The following is a 23,049-nucleotide window of genomic DNA, read 5'->3' as shown; positions in this document are numbered from 1 at the left end:
ATCATTTCGTCTGAACTTCTTGTTTATTCCTGAGAGAATTAAAGTCAATCTCTGAAGTTTCTGAACGAAATCAACAGAAATAATATATTATACATACACCGAGTTAAAGAGTAAGCACTCCTGCTTTATAATAGATGTTTAGATGTGTTATATTAATTACACACCTCTTCTAAAGCTCAGTTTAGTTTATAAATGTGAGTTTTTCACACTGAGTCTCGTTAGCATCGGTTGAGCTAGGTGGCTAACCTTTCTAAAAGCCCCACAAATGTTTTAAATGCAGATTAAAGTTCATGAAAATGATGAATAGACTTCTTCCTCACTTACCCATTCCTCTCTGTTGGGTCTCGCGCTTCCTGGTTACTGCTAAATACTGAAATAAAGGCAAAATAATGAGCTAAACGTGAGCTAACAGCTAACTCTGTTTACAGCTTCTTCTTCTTCTTCTTCTGTTGTTTTGATGGCGGTTGGCAAACAGCTTTCAGGTGCAGCACCGCCGCCTTCCGGAGTGGAGTGTGGATACAGCCCTGAGCAGGAGAACATCACAGGAGAGCAAATACCTACAGGAATAAATACATGTATTAATAAATAGAGGAATACATCAATACAATAATGAATACATGTATTAATAAATATGTTTGAGTTTTATTTTATTATCTTATCATTTGTTAAGAATTTAACCTATATTTAATTTGTATTACATATTCATTTTTTAATTATTTGTATTGTTTAGATTGTATTTATCATAACCCCATTATTACATGTGTCTTTTAAGTTTTTATTTCCTATAAACTCTATTTTCTTCACTTTTTTGGAAAGTCAGTTAGGAGTTAAAATTAGATTATCTTTAATATCGTTTTTTGTATAATTTATATAATTTATAAAAAGTATATATTCATATTTTAATGTTTATATCTTATTTATTATTTCCCAACTATAACACGTGTCTTTTTTAAAGTGGAGTCCTCCTTCAGAAGCATGTTGGAGGAGTAATGGCGCCCTCTGGTGGAGAACCAGAGGAACTGCAGGCTGTCTGTGGGAGGACCGCCTCTTCAGATGCTTCTCTGCCGGAGGAGCGACACTCTGACCCGGCCTGAGGAGCAGCGAACACCCCGAGAACCTGCACCTTCCCCTGTAAGTGTTTAAACTCTTTAAATAATGGAGACATTAATGCAGTTTGGCTCCATGTCCTGTGATTATGCAAGGAGACACGATTCGTCAATTGAGACTTTAACCATACTCCATTAAGAAAAGTGCTTTTTTTACATTTGGCACTTCCAGGTTAATGCATGTTATTTTATATGATTATGTTTACATGTTGTCAGTTATAATAACCTCCTCTGGTGTATTCGGCTAACTTTTCTTCAACCAAACATCCCATAATATGTGGGAAATCTGAACTTCTGTGCTCCAGTTTGAGGTGTCCCTGAACGTCCCTCCATAGAGAAGGTTGCTGTTAGCCCATCCTTTACCCGGATCTAAAAAGTTAAATCTAATATGAAAACATCCTTTATTGGTGAATAAAAGGTGAGCCGAATTAAAGCAGACATCGTGTTTATTATATAAAAGTATTAATACATGTGTAATAACCCGTTTTCATTACTTAAATAAGAATATAACGTTTAATGTACGGCTTTTAAACAGCGCTTCAATATGATCTCAATTCGCATCGTATCTAATGGAGCAAATTCCTGCAATTTAAAGTCTTACATCAACTTCTATTCTTTGTTATTGTGTGTGAAATGTGAGCCGAATTAAAGCAGGCATCCTGTTTATTCTATAGAAGTATTAATGCATGTGTTTTATTCTCGTAATTACACCTGCAAACTGTATTTATAAAGTTTACATTAATTAATGCAACGTCTCTAATCCAGATTTCCTCTACAAGTCTGTCGTTTTAAGACAAAATAAACCATTAAATAGCAACTCTTAAATGTTCTATAACAACATGAAAGTCCTCTGGTTTCTTCTGCATGCTTTTCTTCCACCAAACATCCCATAATAAGAGTGAAATCAACTTCTTGTTATAGTGGCTAAAATGAAAGCAGTGATCGTGTTTATTCTATAAAGTGTGTCTTTAGTTGAAATGAGCCTTTAGTCTGCAGGTCTGATGGTGCGTTCAGGAGCCTCTGTGTTTTATCAGGAGACCTGTGTTTAACATTGAATGAGAGCTCGGTATGCATGAGTAGCAGAAACCTGAGAGTCAACAAGGGTTTCATTTCAGTTTAAAACACGTTATTAAGGTGAACCACTTGAAGCCTCTCGTTCAGTGGAGACAGAAAGTGAGACTCAAAGGATGTTGGAGAACTCGATGCTGATTGGTCGACGCCTTCCTGTGCTCCTCTGAAGCCCTAATGGTCTCTTTGTCTCCGATCAGCAGTAAACTCTTATTTTGAAGGTCGTGACCTCTGGCTTTAAAGCGTCCTGTTGAGATTCAACAGAAGCTTCAATAAAACCCTCCTCCTTTGTTCCTCCTCCTCTTCACATGCTCACAGCCTTCAAAGTCTCTGTCTCTGCAGGTCCCTCATATTATGGGATGCTTGGTGGACCGGACACACAGAGGACGTTCATGCTGTGAAACAACATGTCATAGTTCAGTCAGAGGTTTAGAGATGCTTTGGTGTGAGTATGTGAAAGAAAGACTGATCTGAAAACGGGTCTGGATTTAAGGACGAGAGACGCATGGATCTGAAGGAATGCTGTAACACGTTGTGATACCTTGATAGAACACACCTTGCTGTAACACGTCGTGATACCTTGATAGAACGCACCGTGCTGTAACACGTCGTGATACCTTGATAGAACACACCATGCTGTAACACGTTGTGATACCTTGATAGAACACACCATGCTGTAACACGTTGTGATACCTTGATAGAACACACCATGCTGTAACACGTCGTGATACCTTGATAGAACACACCTTGCTGTAACACGTCGTGATACCTTGATAGAACACACCGTGCTGTAACACGTCGTGATACCTTGATAGAACGCACCGTGCTGTAACACGTCGTGATACCTTGATAGAACGCACCGTGCTGTAACACGTCGTGATACCTTGATAGAACACACCATGCTGTAACACGTTGTGATACCTTGATAGAACACACCATGCTGTAACACGTTGTGATACCTTGATAGAACACACCATGCTGTAACACGTTGTGATACCTTGATAGAACACACCATGCTGTAACACGTCGTGATACCTTGATAGAACACACCATGCTGTAACACGTCGTGATACCTTGATAGAACACATCATGCTGCTGATTGAAACACCATGCCTGTAAACACGTTGTGATACCTTGATAGAACACACCATGCTGTAACAACGTTGTGATACCTTGATAGAACACCACCATGCTGTAACATGTTGTGATACCTTGATAGAACACACCATGCTGTAACACGTTGTGATACCTTGATAGAACACACCATGCTGTAACACGTCGTGATACCTTGATAGAACACACCATGCTGTAACACGTTGTGATACCTTGATAGAATAACCCCGCTGTAACACGTCGTGATACCTTGATAGAACACACCATGCTGTAACACGTTGTGATACCTTGATAGAACGCACCGTGCTGTAACACGTTGTGATACCTTGATAGAACACACCATGCTGTAACACGTCGTGATACCTTGATAGAACGCACCGTGCTGTAACACGTTGTGATACCTTGATAGAACGCACCGTGCTGTAACACGTTGTGATACCTTGATAGAACACACCATGCTGTAACACGTCGTGATACCTTGATAGAACACACCATGCTGTAACACGTCGTGATACCTTGATGGAACACACCATGCTGTAACACGTCGTGATACCTTGATAGAACACACCATGCTGTAACACGTCGTGATACCTTGATAGAACACACCATGCTGTAACACGTTGTGATACCTTGATAGAACACATCATGCTGTAACACGTCGTGATACCTTGATAGAACACACCATGCTGTAACACGTTGTGATACCTTGATAGAACACAACCATGCTGTAACACGTTGTGATACCTTGATAGAACACACCATGCTGTAAACACGTTGTGATACCTTGATAGAACACCACCATGCTGTAACACGTCGTGATACCTGATAGAACACACCATGCTGTAACACGTCGTGATACCTTGATAGAACACACCATGCTGTAACACGTTGTGATACCTTGATAGAACACACCATGCTGTAACACGTCGTGATACCTTGATAGAACACACCATGCTGTAACACGTTGTGATACCTTGATAGAACACACCATGCTGTAACACGTTGTGATACCTTGATAGAACACACCATGCTGTAACACGTTGTGATACCTTGATAGAACACACCATGCTGTAACACGTTGTGATACCTTGATAGAACGCACCGTGCTGTAACACGTTGTGATACCTTGATAGAACACACCATGCTGTAACACGTTGTGATACCTTGATAGAACACACCATGCTGTAACACGTTGTGATACCTTGATAGAACACACCATGCTGTAACACGTTGTGATACCTTGATAGAACACACCATGCTGTAACACGTTGTGATACCTTGATAGAACACACCATGCTGTAACACGTTGTGATACCTTGATAGAACACACCATGCTGTAACACGTTGTGATACCTTGATAGAACACATCATGCTGTAACACGTCGTGATACCTTGATAGAACACACCATGCTGTAACACGTTGTGATACCTTGATAGAACACACCATGCTGTAACACGTCGTGATACCTTGATAGAACACACCATGCTGTAACACGTCGTGATACCTTGATAGAACACACCATGCTGTAACACGTTGTGATACCTTGATAGAACACACCATGCTGTAACACGTTGTGATACCTTGATAGAACACACCATGCTGTAACATGTTGTGATACCTTGATAGAACACACCATGCTGTAACACGTTGTGATACCTTGATAGAACACACCATGCTGTAACACGTCGTAATACCTTGATAGAACACACCATGCTGTAACACGTTGTGATACCTTGATAGAATAACCCGCTGTAACACGTCGTGATACCTTGATAGAACACACCATGCTGTAACACGTTGTGATACCTTGATAGAATAACCCGCTGTAACTCGGCTCACGGTTCAGGTCACGTTGAAAGACGTGTTTTCTGTCGTGAACCCTAAAAGAGATCTGACTGATATTATGGGATGTTTGCCAATCACATTACATTCATCTGGATGAGACATTTTCTTTACAATATTTTCCTGTCTACCAAATATGGAGACAGGAAGTCAGAACAGCTTCTTCTTTGTTGGTGTTTTCAGATCCGATCAGTTTGAACTTCAACTGAACTGAAGGCTCAGTATTGATCTGACACACACACACACACACACACACACACACACACACACACACACGTCATTGTTTCCTGTCAGTTCAAAGTGCTTATTAAATGAATGTCGTCTGACCTCCATACACCCGTCCATCTGTCTGTCTCTCTCTGTGTGTGTGTGTGTGTGTGTGTGTGTGTGTGTGTGTGTGTGTGTGTGTGTGTGTGTGTGTGTGTGTGTGTGTGTGTGTGTGTGTGTGTGTGTGTGGTGTGTGTGTGTGTGTGTGTGTGTGTGTGTGTGTGTGTGTGTGTGTGTGTGTGTGTGTGTGTGTGTGTGTGTGTGTGTGTGTGTGTGTGTGTGTGTGTGTGTGTGTGTGTGTGTGTGTGTGTGTGTGTGGTCTCTTTAATGGAGGGTAACAGCAGGGTTTTATCACCTGTCGTTATTATTGAGAAGAAGAAGAAGGAGGTCTTTGTTGTTCGGAGGTCACGTTGGCTCCGTTCTGTCTCTCAGAAACACTCAGGTGTGATTCAAGTCCCTCTGATCTCTCACCTGTGTGTCTCACCTGTGTGTCTCCAGGTGTCCTCTCACCTGTGTGTCTCACCTGTGTGTCTCCAGGTGTCCTCTCACCTGTGTGTCTCACCTGTGTGTCTCACCTGTGTGTCTCCAGGTGTCCTCTCACCTGTGTGTCTCACCTGTGTGTCTCCAGGTGTCCTCTCACCTGTGTGTCTCACCTGTGTGTCTCACCTGTGTGTCTCCAGGTGCCCTCTCACCTGTGTGATGTCTCTGAGCTCTGCCGACCTGCTGGACCTCCTGAATCAGTGGGAGGAGCTTAAGGATCTGAACCTGAGCGACCCCAACGTGACCCGGGTCGATGCCACGGTGTGTTCAGGGACCGTGGGACACGCCAGCCTCCTTTACGTCCTCAGCATCTTCTACCTGTTCATCTTCCTCGTTGGTATCGCCTCCAACGCCCTGGTGGTGTGGGTCAACCTGCGCTCGAACAGGAAGTGCTCAGACGTGTTCGTCCTCCAGCTGGCGGCGGCCGACCTGGTTGCCGTGGCGACGCTACCTGTGCAGGTGGGCTCGATGCTGATTGGTCGCTGGCCGTTCGGCGCGGTGCTGTGTAAACTGACTCACCTGGTGTTCAGCGTGAACCTGTTCTCCAGCATCCTGTTCCTCACCTGTATGAGCGTGGAGCGCTACCTGTCCGTCACGCTGCGCCCTGGAGGCCGCAGGGAGCTAACGCCACTCCGCAGGATGCCAACGCGACGACTCGTCTGCGCCGCCGTATGGATGCTAGCGTTAGCCGCCGCGGCGCCAGAGACCTACTTCCTGCAGGTGAGTTCTGATGAAAGGTCTCTGTCCTCTCTCTGACCCTCAGACGGTGGTCTCTAACTCTGATATCTCTGACCCCCAGACGGTGGTCTCTAACTCTGATATCTCTGACCCCCAGACGGTGGTCTCTAACTCTGATATCTCTGACCCCCAGACGGTGGTCTCTAACTCTGATATCTCTGACCCTCAGACGGTGGTCTCTAACTCTGATATCTCTGACCCCCAGACGGTGGTCTCTAACTCTGATATCTCTGACCCCCAGACGGTGGTCTCTAACTCTGATATCTCTGACCCCCAGACGGTGGTCTCTAACTCTGATATCTCTGACCCTCAGACGGTGGTCTCTAACTCTGATATCTCTGACCCCAAGACGGTGGTCTCTAACTCTGATATCTCTGACCCCAAGACGGTGGTCTCTAACTCTGATATCTCTGACCCTCAGACGGTGGTCTCTAACTCTGATATCTCTGACCCCAAGACGGTGGTCTCTAACTCTGATATCTCTGACCCCAAGACGGTGGTCTCTAACTCTCAAATCTCTCTGACCCTCAGACGGTGGTCTCTAACTCTGATATCTCTGACCCCCAGACGGTGGTCTCTAACTCTGATATCTCTGACCCCCAGATGGTGGTCTCTAACTCTGATATCTCTGACCCCCAGACGGTGGTCTCTAACTCTGATATCTCTGACCCCCAGACGGTGGTCTCTAACTCTCAAATCTCTCTGACCCTCAGACGGTGGTCTCTAACTCTGATATCTCTGACCCCAAGACGGTGGTCTCTAACTCTGATATCTCTGACCCCCAGACGGTGGTCTCTAACTCTCAAATCTCTCTGACCCCCAGACGGTGGTCTCTAACTCTCAAATCTCTCTGACCCTCAGACGGTGGTCTCTAACTCTGATATCTCTCTGACCCTCAGACGGTGGTCTCTAATGTCGCGTTTCCACTACACGGCCTTGCTCGGCCCCGCTCGGTATGGCTGGGCCTCGTTAGGACTGGCTCACTTTATGGCGCATTTCCATTACAGTTTAGGAACTGGGGCAGTATCTATAGTAACGCAGTGTAGGCGGAGCCGTGACGTGATCTTCAGAGGACCCCAGAAAAACAACACAGCCGTTAGCTGTTAGCACTCAGAGCTCACAGCTCCTCATATCTGTTCAGAAACTAGACAAAAGTTAAACAAGTACAAACCACAGACTGCCTGTGTCATGGTGAATACAGTTGCTGGTTTATTTATGTCTGTATAGGCCGTTGTTGTGAGTGTGGACGGTCGGAGCATATACTGCGTTAGCTTAGCCAATCTCCATTTAGAAAACAAGCATTTTAAAAGGTTTTTCCCCTGCCGTCTGTCTGCAGACTTGACAAAGCATTAATTCATGGTTTTTACTAACCGGTATCAGTATGTTGTTACTTCATCATTTTGAAACGTGTATTACAATTAAATCACGGTCAAATATGTCCATCTTGTTGTAGTTGTTGCCCCCTTGCCAGCGACGCTCTCTCTAGTTTAGCATACTCAGCCCGACTCAGCCTCGTTGCCTCTGGCCCTAGACCCACGATTTTATGAGGCCAGAAAAACTGTGAATTAGGACCCGCCGGCCGGTACTAGGCCAAGTGGAAACGCAACCAAAGACGGGCCGCTGACGTCACAGCCCTCTTAAACCGGGCTGCGGGCTGTAGTGGAAACGCGCCATTACTCTGATATCTCTCTGACCCTCAGACGGTGGTCTCTAACTCTGATATCTCTGACCCCCAGACGGTGGTCTCTAACTCTGATATCTCTGACCCCAAGACGGTGGTCTCTAACTCTGATATCTCTGACCCTCAGACGGTGGTCTCTAACTCTGATATCTCTGACCCTCAGACGGTGGTCTCTAACTCTCAAATCTCTCTGACCCTCAGACGGTGGTCTCTAACTCTGATATCTCTGACCCCCAGACGGTGGTCTCTAACTCTGATATCTCTGACCCCCAGACGGTGGTCTCTAACTCTGATATCTCTCTGACCCTCAGACGGTGGTCTCTCCTCATCACTCCGGCTCCGTGTGTCGCCCGGTCTTCTCGTCTCGTGAGATGATGGTCTTCGTTCAGATGATCTTCTCCATCCTGGGCTTCCTGCTCCCGCTCCCCATCATCATCGCCTCCTACCTGGCGCTGCCCCCCGACCCCGACCGGGGGGTGAGCCGCCGTGTTGTGCTAAGCTACATCGTGGTGTTCGTGTTGTGCTGGTTACCTCTCCACGTGGTTCTGGTCCTGGACCTGGTGGCCCTGCTGCTGCCCTTCAGCTGCAGTCTGGAGGGCTTCCTGTGGGTGGCGCTGCAGGTGACCCAGTGTGTGTCCATGATGCACTGCGTCCTGAACCCCGTGCTCTACAGCTTCCTGCACCGCAGCTACCGCTACGACCTCATGAAGGCCTTCATCTTCAGGTACTCCAGCCGCTCAGGGGTCGCTCGCCTCATCGACAACGAGAACACAGAGAACACCTCGGAGACCTTTGAGACCCTTGAGACCCTTGAGACTGAGAGCTCTTTGGCAGAGATCAGAGACTGGATATAAAGCATCAGGAACTCTTCCAGGACTTCTAATGTGAACTTTTATCAAAACTTGATATATTTCTTAGGACTTTAAAAGACATTCCTGTCTTAGATGTTTTCCAAGATAGAAACCTTTCCTTTGACTCTTCATCCGGTCTCTGAAGAACTTCTCAAGACTTGCAAACGAACCTCCAGATTTACAAACACTCTGCCAGCTTCTCAAGTCTCAGAAAAAGTTCTCGAGTGTCGGACCGTCCAAACTATCCTCCAGATTTAGGAACTCTTCCAGAACTTCTACAGTACCTCTAATGTGAACTTTTATCAAGATTTGAGATATTTCTTAGGACTCAAGACGTGAGAGAACTTTCTAAAGACTTGCAGATGTCTGAAAGCTTCTAAAGTTCTCGAGATCAGACCGTCTGAACTGTCCTCCAGATTTGGGAACTCTTCAAGACTCTGAAACCTTCGCAGGACTTGGGAAAACTCCTTAAAGACTTCAGGACTGCTTTGTACAGTTCTTAGTTCTCAGGAGTTCATCCTCTGTCTGTGGAACGTTTCTCAAGACGTGAGAACACTTTCTAAAGACTTGCAGATGTTTTGTATAATCCCTTCCTTTGACTCTTCATCTGGTCTCTGAAGGACTCCTCTAGACTTGTTGTTCCTGTAAACTGAGCTCAAGATTCAGGAACTCTTTGTTTGACTCAAGATTTACAAACCCCCTTTGAAAGCTTCTCAAGTCTCGCAAAGTGTTTGTGTCTCAACGATCCTCCAGATTTAGGAACTCTTGGTCTGACTCTGAAACCTCCTCAGGACTTCAGGACTCTTCGTAGGACTCGGGAACCTTCTGAGGACTCGGGACTCTTTGTAGGACTCTGAAACCTTCGCAGGACTTCAGGACTCTTCGTAGGACTCGGGAACCTTCTGAGGACTCGGGACTCTTTGTAGGACTCGGGACTCTTTGTAGGACTCTGAAACCTTCGCAGGACTTCAGGACTCTTCGTAGGACTCTTCGTAGGACTCGGGAACCTTCTGAGGACTCGGGACCCTCCTCTGTCTGTCGGCACTCGCTGTCCTCCAGATTTCAGGATGTTCTAACGTTCCTATTCTCCGTCTGTAAAACTGTAGAGAACGTCTTAAATATTTACAAACTGTGTTATACTTTTATACCTTTGACTAATATAAATGATTAGAGGATTGAACTGTATGTGTTGTTGACATTATGTTGTTGACATGTGTTGTTGACATGTGTTGTTGACATTATGTTGTTGACATGTGTTGTTGACATTATGTTGTTGACATGTGTTGTTGACATGTGTTGTTGACATGTGTTGTTGACATGTGTTGTTGACATTATGTTGTTGACATTATGTTGTTGACATTATGTTGTTGACATGTGTTGTTGACAGGTGTTGTTGACATGTGTTGTTGACATGTGTTGTTGACATTATGTTGTTGACAGGTGTTGTTGACATTATGTTGTTGACATGTGTTGTTGACATGTGTTGTTGACATGTGTTGTTGACATTATGTTGTTGACATTATGTTGTTGACATTATGTTGTTGACATGTGTTGTTGACATTATGTTGTTGACATGTGTTGTTGACATGTGTTGTTGACATTATGTTGTTGACATTATGTTGTTGACAGGTGTTGTTGACATGTGTTGTTGACATGTGTTGTTGACAGGTGTTGTTGACATGTGTTGTTGACATTATGTTGTTGACATGTGTTGTTGACATTATGTTGTTGACATGTGTTGTTGACATTATGTTGACATGTGTTGTTGACATGTGTTGTTGACAGGTGTTGTTGACATGTGTTGTTGACATTATATTCTGTGAAAACATTTATATTAATACTTTTTATTGTTTAGGTAAACATTTACGTTTCTAGTTTCTGAATATTTTGTTAATTTCAGTTTTAATATTTCTGTTATATTGTTGACTTTCTAATGAATAGAAACAAATAAAAACATATTATTATTATTTCTGTTTGCATTCTTTAGAGATAATTATCTTTAATTGTTTTACTTCATTTCTAGATTTTGTATTTCTTTGTTTTTTAAATATTTATTTATTATTTCCTTAAACATTTTATTTTCTCAAATTTCTGTTGATATTTCCACATTTTCTTTTATTGACCTTTTTTTCTTTTTGTATCTTAACGAGCTAAAGTACCTGAGCAGGTGTGAGGGAACATGGAGCAGAAAGGTGACTGAGGTGTCTTCAGAGGAGACACAGGAGCGTGAGAGGAGAGGTCTGTAACAGGTGAACAGGTGTGTTGTGACAGAGGCTGCGTCTCAGGTCGGTTAAATGGAATCCTTGCGTCCCTCACTTGCGTTGTTTCCCTGCGTCTAGTCCCTCCCACCAGGAAGCATGGAGAGACGCAAGGAAACCACGAGAAGCAGGGAAATGAGTTTTCAGAGCAATGGGACGTCCTTTCCTCCGGAGCGTCACGTGAAGCCACGTCCGTTTGTGATGACGCCGCACAGCTGATCGTCTGACAGCAGCTCTGTCCCCGTTGTTTTCACAAACACCCCCGCCTCTGTTAGTACACATTTACTGACACAAACATGTGTATCATCTGTTGTAGACCCAAATACATTAAATAAAAACTCATTCTCAAAAAAGATAAACGCCATTCTTAAAATGTATAAACGAAAAAGCGATCATGAAAATGTTTCCAATAAATGAATAAAATGATCTTTGTCCACTTTGTTGTTCAGATATATCACATATTTGTAACTGAATGATGCATTCATTGAAACAGAACCCAGTATGAACTGAGGAGTGAGTCCCGTGAGTTTCATGTGTTTTCTTCACTCCGCTGGGAAACTGCTCTCATGTCAAGAATCAACAGATCAGTGCGCTGCATCGTCCAATCAGTGAGCGATACACAGTAAGGGGGCGGGGCGAGTCTCTGAGGATTTCAGCGGAGGATGGTCTGGTGGTTCCTCGGTTATCGCTCCTCGCTCCTCGCTCCTCCATTATCGCTCCTCGCTCCTCGCTCCTCCATTATCGCTCCTCGCTCCTCACTCCTCTGGCAGAAATAAGAGCCATGGGACGCTACTCAAGATGGCGCAGACAAATCAACTTCCGGTGAGACCGAGGACCGACGACCGAGGAAATGAAAATAGTCGACCTGAGACGCAGCCAGAGAGAGTCTACCTGAGGGAAGTCTGAGTGAAGTCTCACCTGAGTGAAGTCTCACCTGAGGGAAGTCTCACCTGAGTCTCACCTGAGTGAAGTCTCACCTGAGTGAAGTCTCACCTGAGGGAAGTCTCACCTGAGTGAAGTCTCACCTGAGTGAAGTCTCACCTGAGGGAAGTCTCACCTGAGTAAGTCTCACCTGAGTGAAGTCTCACCTGAGGGAAGTCTCACCTGAGTAAGTCTCACCTGAGTGAAGTCTCACCTGAGTGAAGTCTCACCTGAGGGAAGTCTCACCTGAGTAAGTCTCACCTGAGTGAAGTCTCACCTGAGGGAAGTCTCACCTGAGGGAAGTCTCACCTGAGGGAAGTCTGAGTGAAGTCTCACCTGAGTGAAGTATCACCTGAGTGAAGTCTCACCTGAGTGAAGTCTCACCTGAGTCTCACCTGAGTGAAGTCTCACCTGAGTAAGTCTCACCTGAGTGAAGTCTCACCTGAGGGAAGTTTCACCTGAGTGAAGTCTCACCTGAGTAAGTCTCACCTGAGTGAAGTCTCACCTGAGGGAAGTCTCACCTGAGTAAGTCTCACCTGAGTGAAGTCTCACCTGAGGGAAGTCTCACCTGAGTAAGTCTCACCTGAGTGAAGTCTCACCTGAGTGAAGTCTCACCTGAGGGAAGTCTCACCTGAGTAAGTCTCACCTGAGTGAAGTCTCACCTGAGTGAAGTCTCACCTGAGGGAAGTCTCACCTGAGTGAAGTCTCACCTGAGGGAAGTCTCACCTGAGTGAAGTCTCACCTGAGGGAAGTCTCACCTGAGTGAAGTCTCACCTGAGTGAAGTCTCACCTGAGTGAAGTCTCACCTGAGTAAGTCTCACCTGAGTGAAGTCTCACCTGAGGGAAGTCTCACCTGAGGGAAGTCTCACCTGAGGGAAGTCTCACCTGAGTGAAGTCTCACCTGAGTGAAGTCTCACCTGAGGGAAGTCTCACCTGAGTGAAGTCTCACCTGAGGGAAGTCTCACCTGAGGGAAGTCTCACCTGAGGGAAGTCTCACCTGAGGGAAGTCTGAGATCATCAGCTGTGAAGGAGAGGCGTCACTCTGACAGAAACACAGGAGCCTCATCCCAATACCCCTCCTCGACTCCTCTCTTCCCCTCCTCCGGGACTTGACCCGGAAATCGATCAAGACACGCCATGTTGAAGGACGTCCCAATAGCTGAAATGCACACGGAGGAGTCGAGGAGGGGTGAGGGAGGAGGGGTGCGGGAGGAGACGAAAGGGAGGATACACGAGAGCAGACTACGCGGAAGTGTTTTCACTACTCGCGTATCAAAGCCCCGCCCCCACCTTCACAGCTGGCCCCGCCCCCACCTTCACAGCTGGTCCATTTCAAGAGAGGAAAACGGAGAACTGGAAGAATGAGTGGGAAAGCGTCACATAAATGTCTAAGTGCTCACAGCTCCGTGGGAATTATTATGTGCAATTCATTTCTTAAGGTTATACTAACAATTTAAGTCATGTTTAATGATCTTGAACGTCACTAAAACATAGCTATTAAGAAAGCTATTTCATAAATGGCTAGATCTTGATCAATAACAATTATTTGTTTTGTTTTGTGTTAAAATATTGAGTAGTTAAATTATTTAAAATGCACAGTCCTGAATGTGTGTTTGTGGTGAATGTGGGGATCTACAGGACACACATGTTCAGAGTAAAGGCTTTCACATTATTATAAATATAATTTTATTGAAATGTACATTTTACACCAAAACGGAACACAAAAGCAGGACCAACCATCATACATTGAATTCCTTGACTAAAAAGAGAAAGATTCATTCATTTAAATACATATTTAACAACAAATGGGCCGGTTCTAAAGGTTCTAAAGGTTCTAAAGGTTATTCAGTTAAACCCGATGAGAGGGGATACAGCTGTGCACATGTCATCATTAACAGACGTCGTTTAAGAGTGACGTGTGAGTGAACGAGGACGTCCCAATTAATACCTGAGGACTCCTCTGTCCTCGCGTCTCCTCCTCGTGTCTCTCGCTCGCATCTTACGGAGGCGGAGCTAAGACGCAAGGAAGGGACGCGAGTGAGGGAAAGGAGGAGTCGAGGAGGGGTATTGAGACGAGGCTACAGAATAAGAATTTTTTTTTTATTTTATTTTGAAAATATTTGTTTTAATGAGGTTTTCAGAGTGTGTGTGTTTGTGTGTGTGTGTGTGTGTGTGTGTTTTAAGTGTGTGTGTGTTTGTGTGTGTGTGTGGGGGGGGTGTGTGTGTGTTTGTGTGATTGTGTGTGTGTGTGTTTGTGTGTGTGTGTTTGTGTGTGTGTTTGTGTGTGTGTGTGGGGGGGTGTGTGTGTTTGTGTGATTGTGTGTGTGTGTGTTTGTGTGTGTGTGTTTGTGTGTGTGTGTGGGGGGGGTGTGTGTGTTGGTGTGCTGGTGTGTGTGTGTGTTTGTGTGTGTGTGTTTGTGTGTGTGGTGGGGGTGTGTGTGTGTGTGTGTTTGTGTGTGTGTTTGTGTGTGTGGGGGAGGGGGGGTGTGTGTGTTTGTGTGTGTGTTTGTGTGTGTGTGTTTGTGTGTGTGTTTGTGTGTGTGTTGCAAGATAATGACAGACTGAAAGGAGATGCGTGTTTGTACTCGTGAGGACCCTCACACACACACACACTAGAACTCACAATAAACACACACATACATGATTGTTGATATTGTATAATGAATATATTTAGCTATGTCTTAATAATTCCGCATTTGTTTAATATATTGAATATAATTTAAAATGAACATCAGGAAAGTGTTTTTAATATTTAAGAGATGTCAACAAGGACACGGTGTGACATAAACACACAAGAGGTCACATGACACTGCAGCTGTTTGACACACACACACACACACACACACACACACACACACACACACAACCCCACCCCCACACACACCCCCCAGCACGCCCTCCCCACACACACACACACCACAACACAGCACACAACACCACACACACACACACACACACACACACATCTCACACAACACGACACACTACCCACCACCCCCACCACACCCATCCACACCCCCACCCCCACACTACCCACACACCACACACACCCCCCTACCCACCCCACCACACACACAACACACAAACACAACACACACCCAACACACCCACACACACCACACACACACACATCCGAAAGCCACAAACCCACAACACACCCACCCACACACCCCACACACACAGCATCACACACCACACACCACACACACATCACACCCCACCACACCCACACACACACCCCACCACGACACCCAGCCCCCCCCACAGAACACCACATCACACACACACACACACACACCCCACCACACACACACAACACCACTACACATCAAAAACCCCCCCAACCACCACCCACACACACACACACACACCACACACACACACCCCACACACCCACACCCACCACCCCCCCACACACCCACCCCCCCCCCCACACACACACACCACACCACACACACACACACACACACACACACCCACACCCCCCCCACACACACACCCCCCCCCCACACACACACACACACACACACACACACACACACACACACACACCCCCACACACACACACCCACACCCCCCCACACACACCCCCCCCCCCCACACACACACACACACACACACACACACACACACCCCCACACACACACACACACACACACACACACACACACACACACACACCCCCACACACACACACCCACACCCCCCCACACACACACCCCCCCCCCCACACCACACACACACACACACACACACACATATTTGGGTCAAAAGTGAAGCCAGCGTCTGCATTTAAAGTGTTAAACTGAATATGTATTAATATAAATGTGAATGTGTTGATTAGTCAGGGGTATGGAGGCCAAAAGGTGCCATAACAACAATAACAATAAATGAACAAAATAGAAAATAAAGAAATTAAGAAATAAAAGTGAATGACTATATAAACAGGAAAAAAAGAGGAATAAATAAGTAAATCATATAAGAACATAAGAACAGGGCCGACTGTGTGGCGCCTCATCTCGCGGAGGAAGCCTCATCTCGCGGAGGAAGCCTCACCTCGCGGAGGAAGCCTCATCTCGCGGAGGAAGCCTCATCTCGCGGAGGAAGCCTCGCCTCGCGGAGGAAGCCTCATCTCGCGGAGGAAGCCTCATCTCGCGGAGGAAGCCTCATCTCGCGGAGGAAGCCTCGCCTCGCGGAGGAAGCCTCATCTCGCAGAGGAAGCCTCGCCTCGCGGAGGAAGCCTCATCTCGCGGAGGAAGCCTCGCCTCGCGGAGGAAGCCTCATCTCGCGGAGGAAGCCTCATCTCGCGGAGGAAGCCTCACCTCGCGGAGGAAGCCTCATCTCGCGGAGGAAGCCTCGCCTCGCGGAGGAAGCCTCATCTCGCGGAGGAAGCCTCGCCTCGCGGAGGAAGCCTCATCTCGCGGAGGAAGCCTCATCTCGCGGAGGAAGCCTCATCTCGCGGAGGAAGCCTCATCTCGCGGAGGAAGCCTCATCTCGCGGAGGAAGCCTCATCTCGCGGAGGAAGCCTCATCTCGCGGAGGAAGCCTCATCTCGCGGAGGAAGCCTCGCCTCGCGGAGGAAGCCTCATCTCGCGGAGGAAGCCTCGCCTCGCGGAGGAAGCCTCGCCTCGCGGAGGAAGCCTCATCTCGCCTCATCATATAACTTTGCGTGGGGTCTCACGTCGGCCCTGTGAGAGTATAAGAAACATGTGGTGATAGAAAAGAGAAATAAAATAAATAAATAAATATGAATAAAATATTTGAAAAAATTAATAATTTAATTTTCTTTATATCAATTTTTTTATTTTAAATAATTATTAATAATAAGTATTTCTTTATTCCTATGTCCCGCCCACAAGGCAACAACATGTCAACACTTCATGCTACATGTTGACGACCGGGGGGGTTTCACAGAAAGGCATGTGCAGCTCTATTTCTGTCACACACACACACACACACACACACACACACACACACACACACACACACACACACACACACACACACACACACACACACACACACACACACACACACACACACACACACACACACACACACCAGAGGGTATAAAGGCTGCAGGCGTTCAGCTGCCGGCAGACAGACACATGAGGACGAGGAAGGAGAGACTTTGGAATTGAAAAAGATCTTAAAGTCAAATCTATCCTTTAGAGACTTCAAGAAGAGGAAGAAGAGGAGCAGCAGGACTTTAAAGAGTTCAACAGGAAGAAGAAGAAGAGGAGCAGCAGGACTTTAAAGAGTTCAACAGGAAGAAGAAGCAGAGGAGCAGCAGGACTTTAAAGAGTTCAACAGGAAGAAGAAGAAGAGGAGCAGCAGGACTTTAAAGAGTTCAACAGGAAGAAGAAGCAGACTGACCGTAGAGATGGACATCGTGTCCGTGGTGCGTTCAGGCTCAGCCATGGAGAGTCTGGAGCAGCAGCTGAGCTGCCCCATCTGTCTGGAGATGTTCACCAAGCCGGTGGTGATCCTGCCGTGTCAGCACAACCTGTGCCGAGGCTGCGCCAACGACCTGTTCGAGTCCAGGAACGCCTACCACTACTCCGGGGGGACCTTCAGGTGCCCCACCTGCCGCCACGAGGTGGTCCTGGACCGCCACGGCGTGTTCGGCCTGCAGAGGAACCTGCTGGTGGAAAACATCATCGACATGTACAAACAGCAGCAGGAGGGCAAGGGCCAGCTGGAGGAGGAGGAGGAGGTGAGGAAGAAGGAGGGAGGAGACGAGCCGCGCTGCAGGGAGCACGAAGAGGAGAAGATCAACATCTACTGCGTGACCTGCAAGACCCCCACCTGCTCCATGTGCAAGGTGAGAGACTATAGAAACTACAGCGTCTCTCTGGAGCTGAGAGGGTCCATCAGGGTCAGGGTCCAGGTGAACCATGCAGAGGATCAGGGTCAGAGGTCATGAAGCCCCTCTGACCCGTAGGATCTGGTAGTTTGTAACTGAGGAACTGACTACCAAGTACTTTATTATATAAAGTTAGACTTGTTTAATATTTTATAATTTAGATTGTTAAACTACAGCGTCTTTATCTCCTGGAGCTCCTGAACCTTCCTGTCCTCAGAGTTCTGGTCCCAGAGGAACTGGATCTGAAGTTCCTTAGAGTTCTGGTCCCAGAGGAACTGGATCTGAAGTTCCTCTGACTCTAACTTCTTCTTCTTGTGTTTCCTGTCTCCAGGTGTTCGGCGCTCACAAGGACTGCGAGGTGGCGCCGCTGCTCTCCGTCTATAATACCCAGAAGGCCGAGATGCGTGTTGCCGTGGAGACGCTGGCAGCTAGCAGCGCGGCGCTACAGGCGGCCGTCGCTCAGATGGACGACGCCTGCTCGCTCATCGTGGAAAACGGCGAGCGGCAGAGGAGGCGTTTGGGCGAAAGTCTGGATCTGCTGTACGCCATCTTGGAGGAGAAGAAGGGCGAGTTACTGGAGAACATCGGGAGGGAAGAGAGAGAGCGAGTGGCGAAGCTAAACGGCGTCGCGGCGCTACATCGCCAGCAGCTACAGCTAAGCGCCGCCATGCAGGAGAAGCTAACGGCTAGCATGCAGACGCAATGCAGCGCCGCCAGCTTCCTATTGGACGCCAAGACGCTGAGGGAGGAGGCGGAGCTAGTGGCGGGCGGCGCCCCCCCGAAGGGACCGGAGCCAGGGGTTGAGAGTCTGGATCACATGACCATCGACACCTCAGAGGCCCAGAGGCTGCTCAGCGCTATGGAGTTCAGACGGGAGTGAGAGGGGCTTTTATTGTGAAGGGCACCGTGTGGAGGCAGAGTTTCAGAATAAGAGCTGAACTTTGAATACATTTATTCGTCCAACAGATGAGATTTACTCACTTAGTGTTATGAACGATAAAGAGACTTTATTCTGGACATGTTGAGTGAACACAACAAGGAGGCTTTTATTCTGAAGGTCAAAAGGTCTAGGAGTAAACCTGACATTTCAAAATAAGAGCTGGACTTTTGGATTCCTTTATTATTCCGTTATTCGTCCCACAGAGGAGATTTACTCGAGTATTATGAACGATAAAGGGACATGACGAGTGAACACACCAAGGAGGCTTTTATTCTGAAGGTCAACATAAGGAGGGATCATTTCAAAATAAGAGCTTTTGAATTCCTTTGTTATTCCGTTATCCGTCCCACAGATGAAGGGAACTTTATTCTGGACTCGACGAGTGAACACACCAAGGTGACTTTTATTCTGAAGGTCAAAAGGTCCAGGAATAAACGTGACATTTCAAAATAAGAGCGTTGAGTACGAAAGACAGACTTTATTCTGGAAACATGAAAAGCCTGACGTTCCTCAAACACCAAGAAAATACTTTTCGACTTTTTATACTTTTTCTATTTATGTGTTTCCTCGTGCGGACGAAGTCTGGAGAGATTTATTTATATCGTGTTTTCTGCTGTAACTCGTGAACGTGTTAATAAAGTTTGACGGTGACTCTGTCCTTTCTCAGCGTCTGTTTTTAGCCGTTGACCCACTTTCAGAGGGGTCAGTGAACGCCTCCTTACTTGGTGTAACTGGAGGACGGGAATAGATAAGGGGCTTTTATTTTGGCGGGGGTCTGGTTTCTGAGGGGGACCCAGACTGAGAGGTGTGAACAGATACAGTCTTTATAAGGACATCCGTGACGGGACAAGTCAAAAGAGTGCCAACAAACATAAACTATTTAACAGAATAGATCATAAAGAGTTATACTATTATAATAATAATAATATATGATAATTATATTTAAACATAATGGCACAACATTCTAAAAATATTTAAAATACTAAAAAACAATAAAGTGAAGTTATATAAAGAGAATAAATGATTGCATCCTGAGGGTGAGTTGAGACCCTAACCCTAAAGGGAGTCTGGTGGACTGACTCAGGATCAGAGACCTGGATCTTAAGTTAGACCTGAACCCTGTGAACCTGCAGCTGCTGGAGGTCTGCTGATATATATACCTCATTATTTAATGATGTGTTTACACTTTTATATTCATATATCTATATTTATATTCTGTCTGTCTGCATGTGTAATTCCCCTGCTGTCCACCAGTGGGCGCCACTCGCACACAGTCCACCAGTGGGCGCCACTCGCACACAGTCCACCAGAGGGCGCCACTCGCACACAGTCCACCAGAGGGCGCCACTCGCACACAGTCCACCAGAGGGCGCCACTCGCACACAGTCCACCAGAGGGCGCCACTCGCACACAGTCCACCAGAGGGCGCCACTCACACACAGTCCACCAGAGGGCGCCACCGGCACACAGTCCACCAGAGGGCGCCACCGGCACACAGTCCACCAGAGGGCGCCACTGGCACACAGTCCACCAGAGGGCGCCACTGGCACACAGTCCACCAGAGGGCGCCACCGGCACACAGTCCACCAGAGGGCGCCACTGGCACACAGTCCACCAGAGGGCGCCACCGGCACACAGTCCACCAGAGGGCGCCACCGGCACACAGTCCACCAGAGGGCGCCACCGGCACACAGTCCACCAGAGGGCGCCACTGGCACACAGTCCACCAGAGGGCGCCACCGGCACACAGTCCACCAGAGGGCGCCACTGGCACACAGTCCACCAGAGGGCGCCACCGGCACACAGTCCACCAGAGGGCGCCACTGGCACACCAACACACAGGAAGGCCTTTATGATTACATGTGATTCAGTAGTGTGAGTTCACAGATGAACTCTGATGAATAGGATGTTCAATCAATAATCATTAGTATTGTTATTTTCTGATGTATTCTGGCTGCAGGGGATTTGAATAAAAGACGTTCCCGCTGAGAGACATCTGAGGATCAGACGCCCCCCCGCTGAGAGCACTCTATTAATAACAATTACATAAATATCAATACATTATAACCAGACAATATCTGGATCAATGCGTCAGAGAAACTACTTTCATATTTAATATCAAATCCTCACTTTGCACCAAACTAATATTATTATTATCTATTTTGTAATATTATTATAATTTGTTCTATTTATTATTAGTTATTTTCTTTATTATTATTTGTTATTTTCTTTGTTATTTTTTGCTATTTTTATATTATTATTATTAATATCTATTTTCTCTACAAAATAAAGTTTTTAATAAAGTGAACACACTTCGTAAAGTGGTCCTGTTGTGACCTTTAACAGCTTATATAAACACATATAAGTATTATTGTATTATAGTGTGTACAGGCTCAGTGGGGGGGCACCCACGCACGCAGAGCAGAGCTTGCATATTCTTTATGAATCAATCATTTTTCAAAGACACATACATTAGTGATGTGTCGGTCGCGAACGAGCCGATTCTTTTGAACGGCTCTTTGGTACGAACGAGGGGAACCGAGTCGTACTTGGTGAGAGCCGTTCTTCTTATCGTTCAATCAAAGTTGGTCCGCACTCACTGCCTGCCAAAATTCACTCGCCTTTTAAAAAGCTTGATTTTGTTCCCCAAACGTATTCTGTGAAGACCCGCCCCTACTCTGATTTGTAGGTTTCAGCACGAGGAGTTAGGTGGGGTGGGTCTTAACGGAATACGCGAGAGAGAGAAGTCATAACAAGTGGTACTGGACAGATAGACGACGTGTTTTTCGGATGTAAAATGAGCCAAACGCGAAAACGCAGCAGCATTTGGATGCACTTCAACCAAAACCCAGGCAGTGATAAAGCGCACCATTTGTAAAGGCAAAATATCCTTTAAAGCAGGGTCAACAAATAATCTCCATCGCCACTTAAAAACACACTACTAATATTAAGAGTTGCGTGAATTTCATTCAAGGCAAGGCAACTTTATTTACTTAACACATGCAGAGGGTAAATTCAAAGTACATTCACTGACATGAATGACATGGATATGGCGCCACCTTGTGTCATGTTTACAATGCAGATTATTGACATTAGGTCTGGCAATGCAGTCAATCATTATCCTGGTGATTATTTCGCAGATAAACCTAGTAACCCCCGCCCCCTTTTTAAAAAAACGGCTCTTTTGAACGGCTCTTTTGAACGGCTCTTTGAAAGGAACGGAGCCATAAGATCCGGCTCCCTTCAAAGAGCCATAATTCCCATCACTAACATACATTTCTTGGGGGTGCTATGGCTATCCTGGGGGCTACTTCACCCCCTGGCGCCGCCACTGTAAAGTGTGTGTACAGTGTGTGTACAGTGTGTGTACAGTGTGTGTACAGTGTGTGTACAGTGTGTGTACAGTGTGTGTACAGTGTGTGTACAGTGTGTGTTGGTACCGATGAAGAAGGGGGGTGGGCTGGTCCTGGTGTTGAAGCGAAGAGATGCATCATGGGAGTCCAACAGGAGAGGGACAGGTAATGAGAGGAAGCTGCTTTAATTGCATTTTAAACATTTAAACACAGAACAAATATTATTATTATTATAAAAGTACTTTCTGAAATAAATAAATATGTTTTTAAATCTTCATGCTGTAATTAATAAGTTAAATCAATAGAAAAAGAAAAAATGAATATTAGAGAAGGTAAACATCTCCCTCTGGCGGTTACAACAGCAAACTGCACCTCTAAAAATACTAATACTAATAAAATAGTTTTGGCCTAATTTTAAATATAAATAAAAGGGTAAATAAATAACAAATACAACATAGAAATAGGGATAACAAAAGTAAATAAACAAATGAATATTAAATACTAA

General features: G+C 46.1%; 2 protein-coding genes across 2 annotated transcripts; both read left to right on the top strand.

Moving 5' to 3' along the window:
- The first annotated feature begins 1,085 nt into the window (after positions 1-1,085).
- Positions 1,086-10,069, top strand: LOC117469108 (atypical chemokine receptor 3-like). The gene is made up of 3 exons (XM_034113487.1): positions 1,086-1,131; positions 6,078-6,657; positions 8,668-10,069. Exons 2-3 carry the CDS (start codon positions 6,097-6,099, stop codon positions 9,208-9,210), a joined length of 1,104 nt encoding a protein of 367 aa, XP_033969378.1. The 5' UTR covers positions 1,086-1,131; positions 6,078-6,096; the 3' UTR covers positions 9,211-10,069.
- Positions 10,070-17,501: 7,432 nt separating this feature from the next.
- On the top strand, positions 17,502-19,847 carry LOC117469106 (E3 ubiquitin-protein ligase TRIM63-like). The gene is made up of 2 exons (XM_034113482.1): positions 17,502-18,209; positions 18,583-19,847. The coding sequence occupies exons 1-2, from the start codon at positions 17,769-17,771 to the stop codon at positions 19,129-19,131; spliced, it is 990 nt and encodes a 329-aa protein (XP_033969373.1). The 5' UTR covers positions 17,502-17,768; the 3' UTR covers positions 19,132-19,847.
- The last annotated feature ends 3,202 nt before the right edge of the window (positions 19,848-23,049 follow it).

This window comes from Trematomus bernacchii, unplaced genomic scaffold, assembly GCF_902827165.1.
Source record: "Trematomus bernacchii unplaced genomic scaffold, fTreBer1.1, whole genome shotgun sequence".
Classification (NCBI taxonomy): domain Eukaryota; kingdom Metazoa; phylum Chordata; class Actinopteri; order Perciformes; family Nototheniidae; genus Trematomus; species Trematomus bernacchii.
Note: the sequence above shows the minus strand (reverse complement) of the source record. Positions and strands in the feature narration are given on the sequence as shown.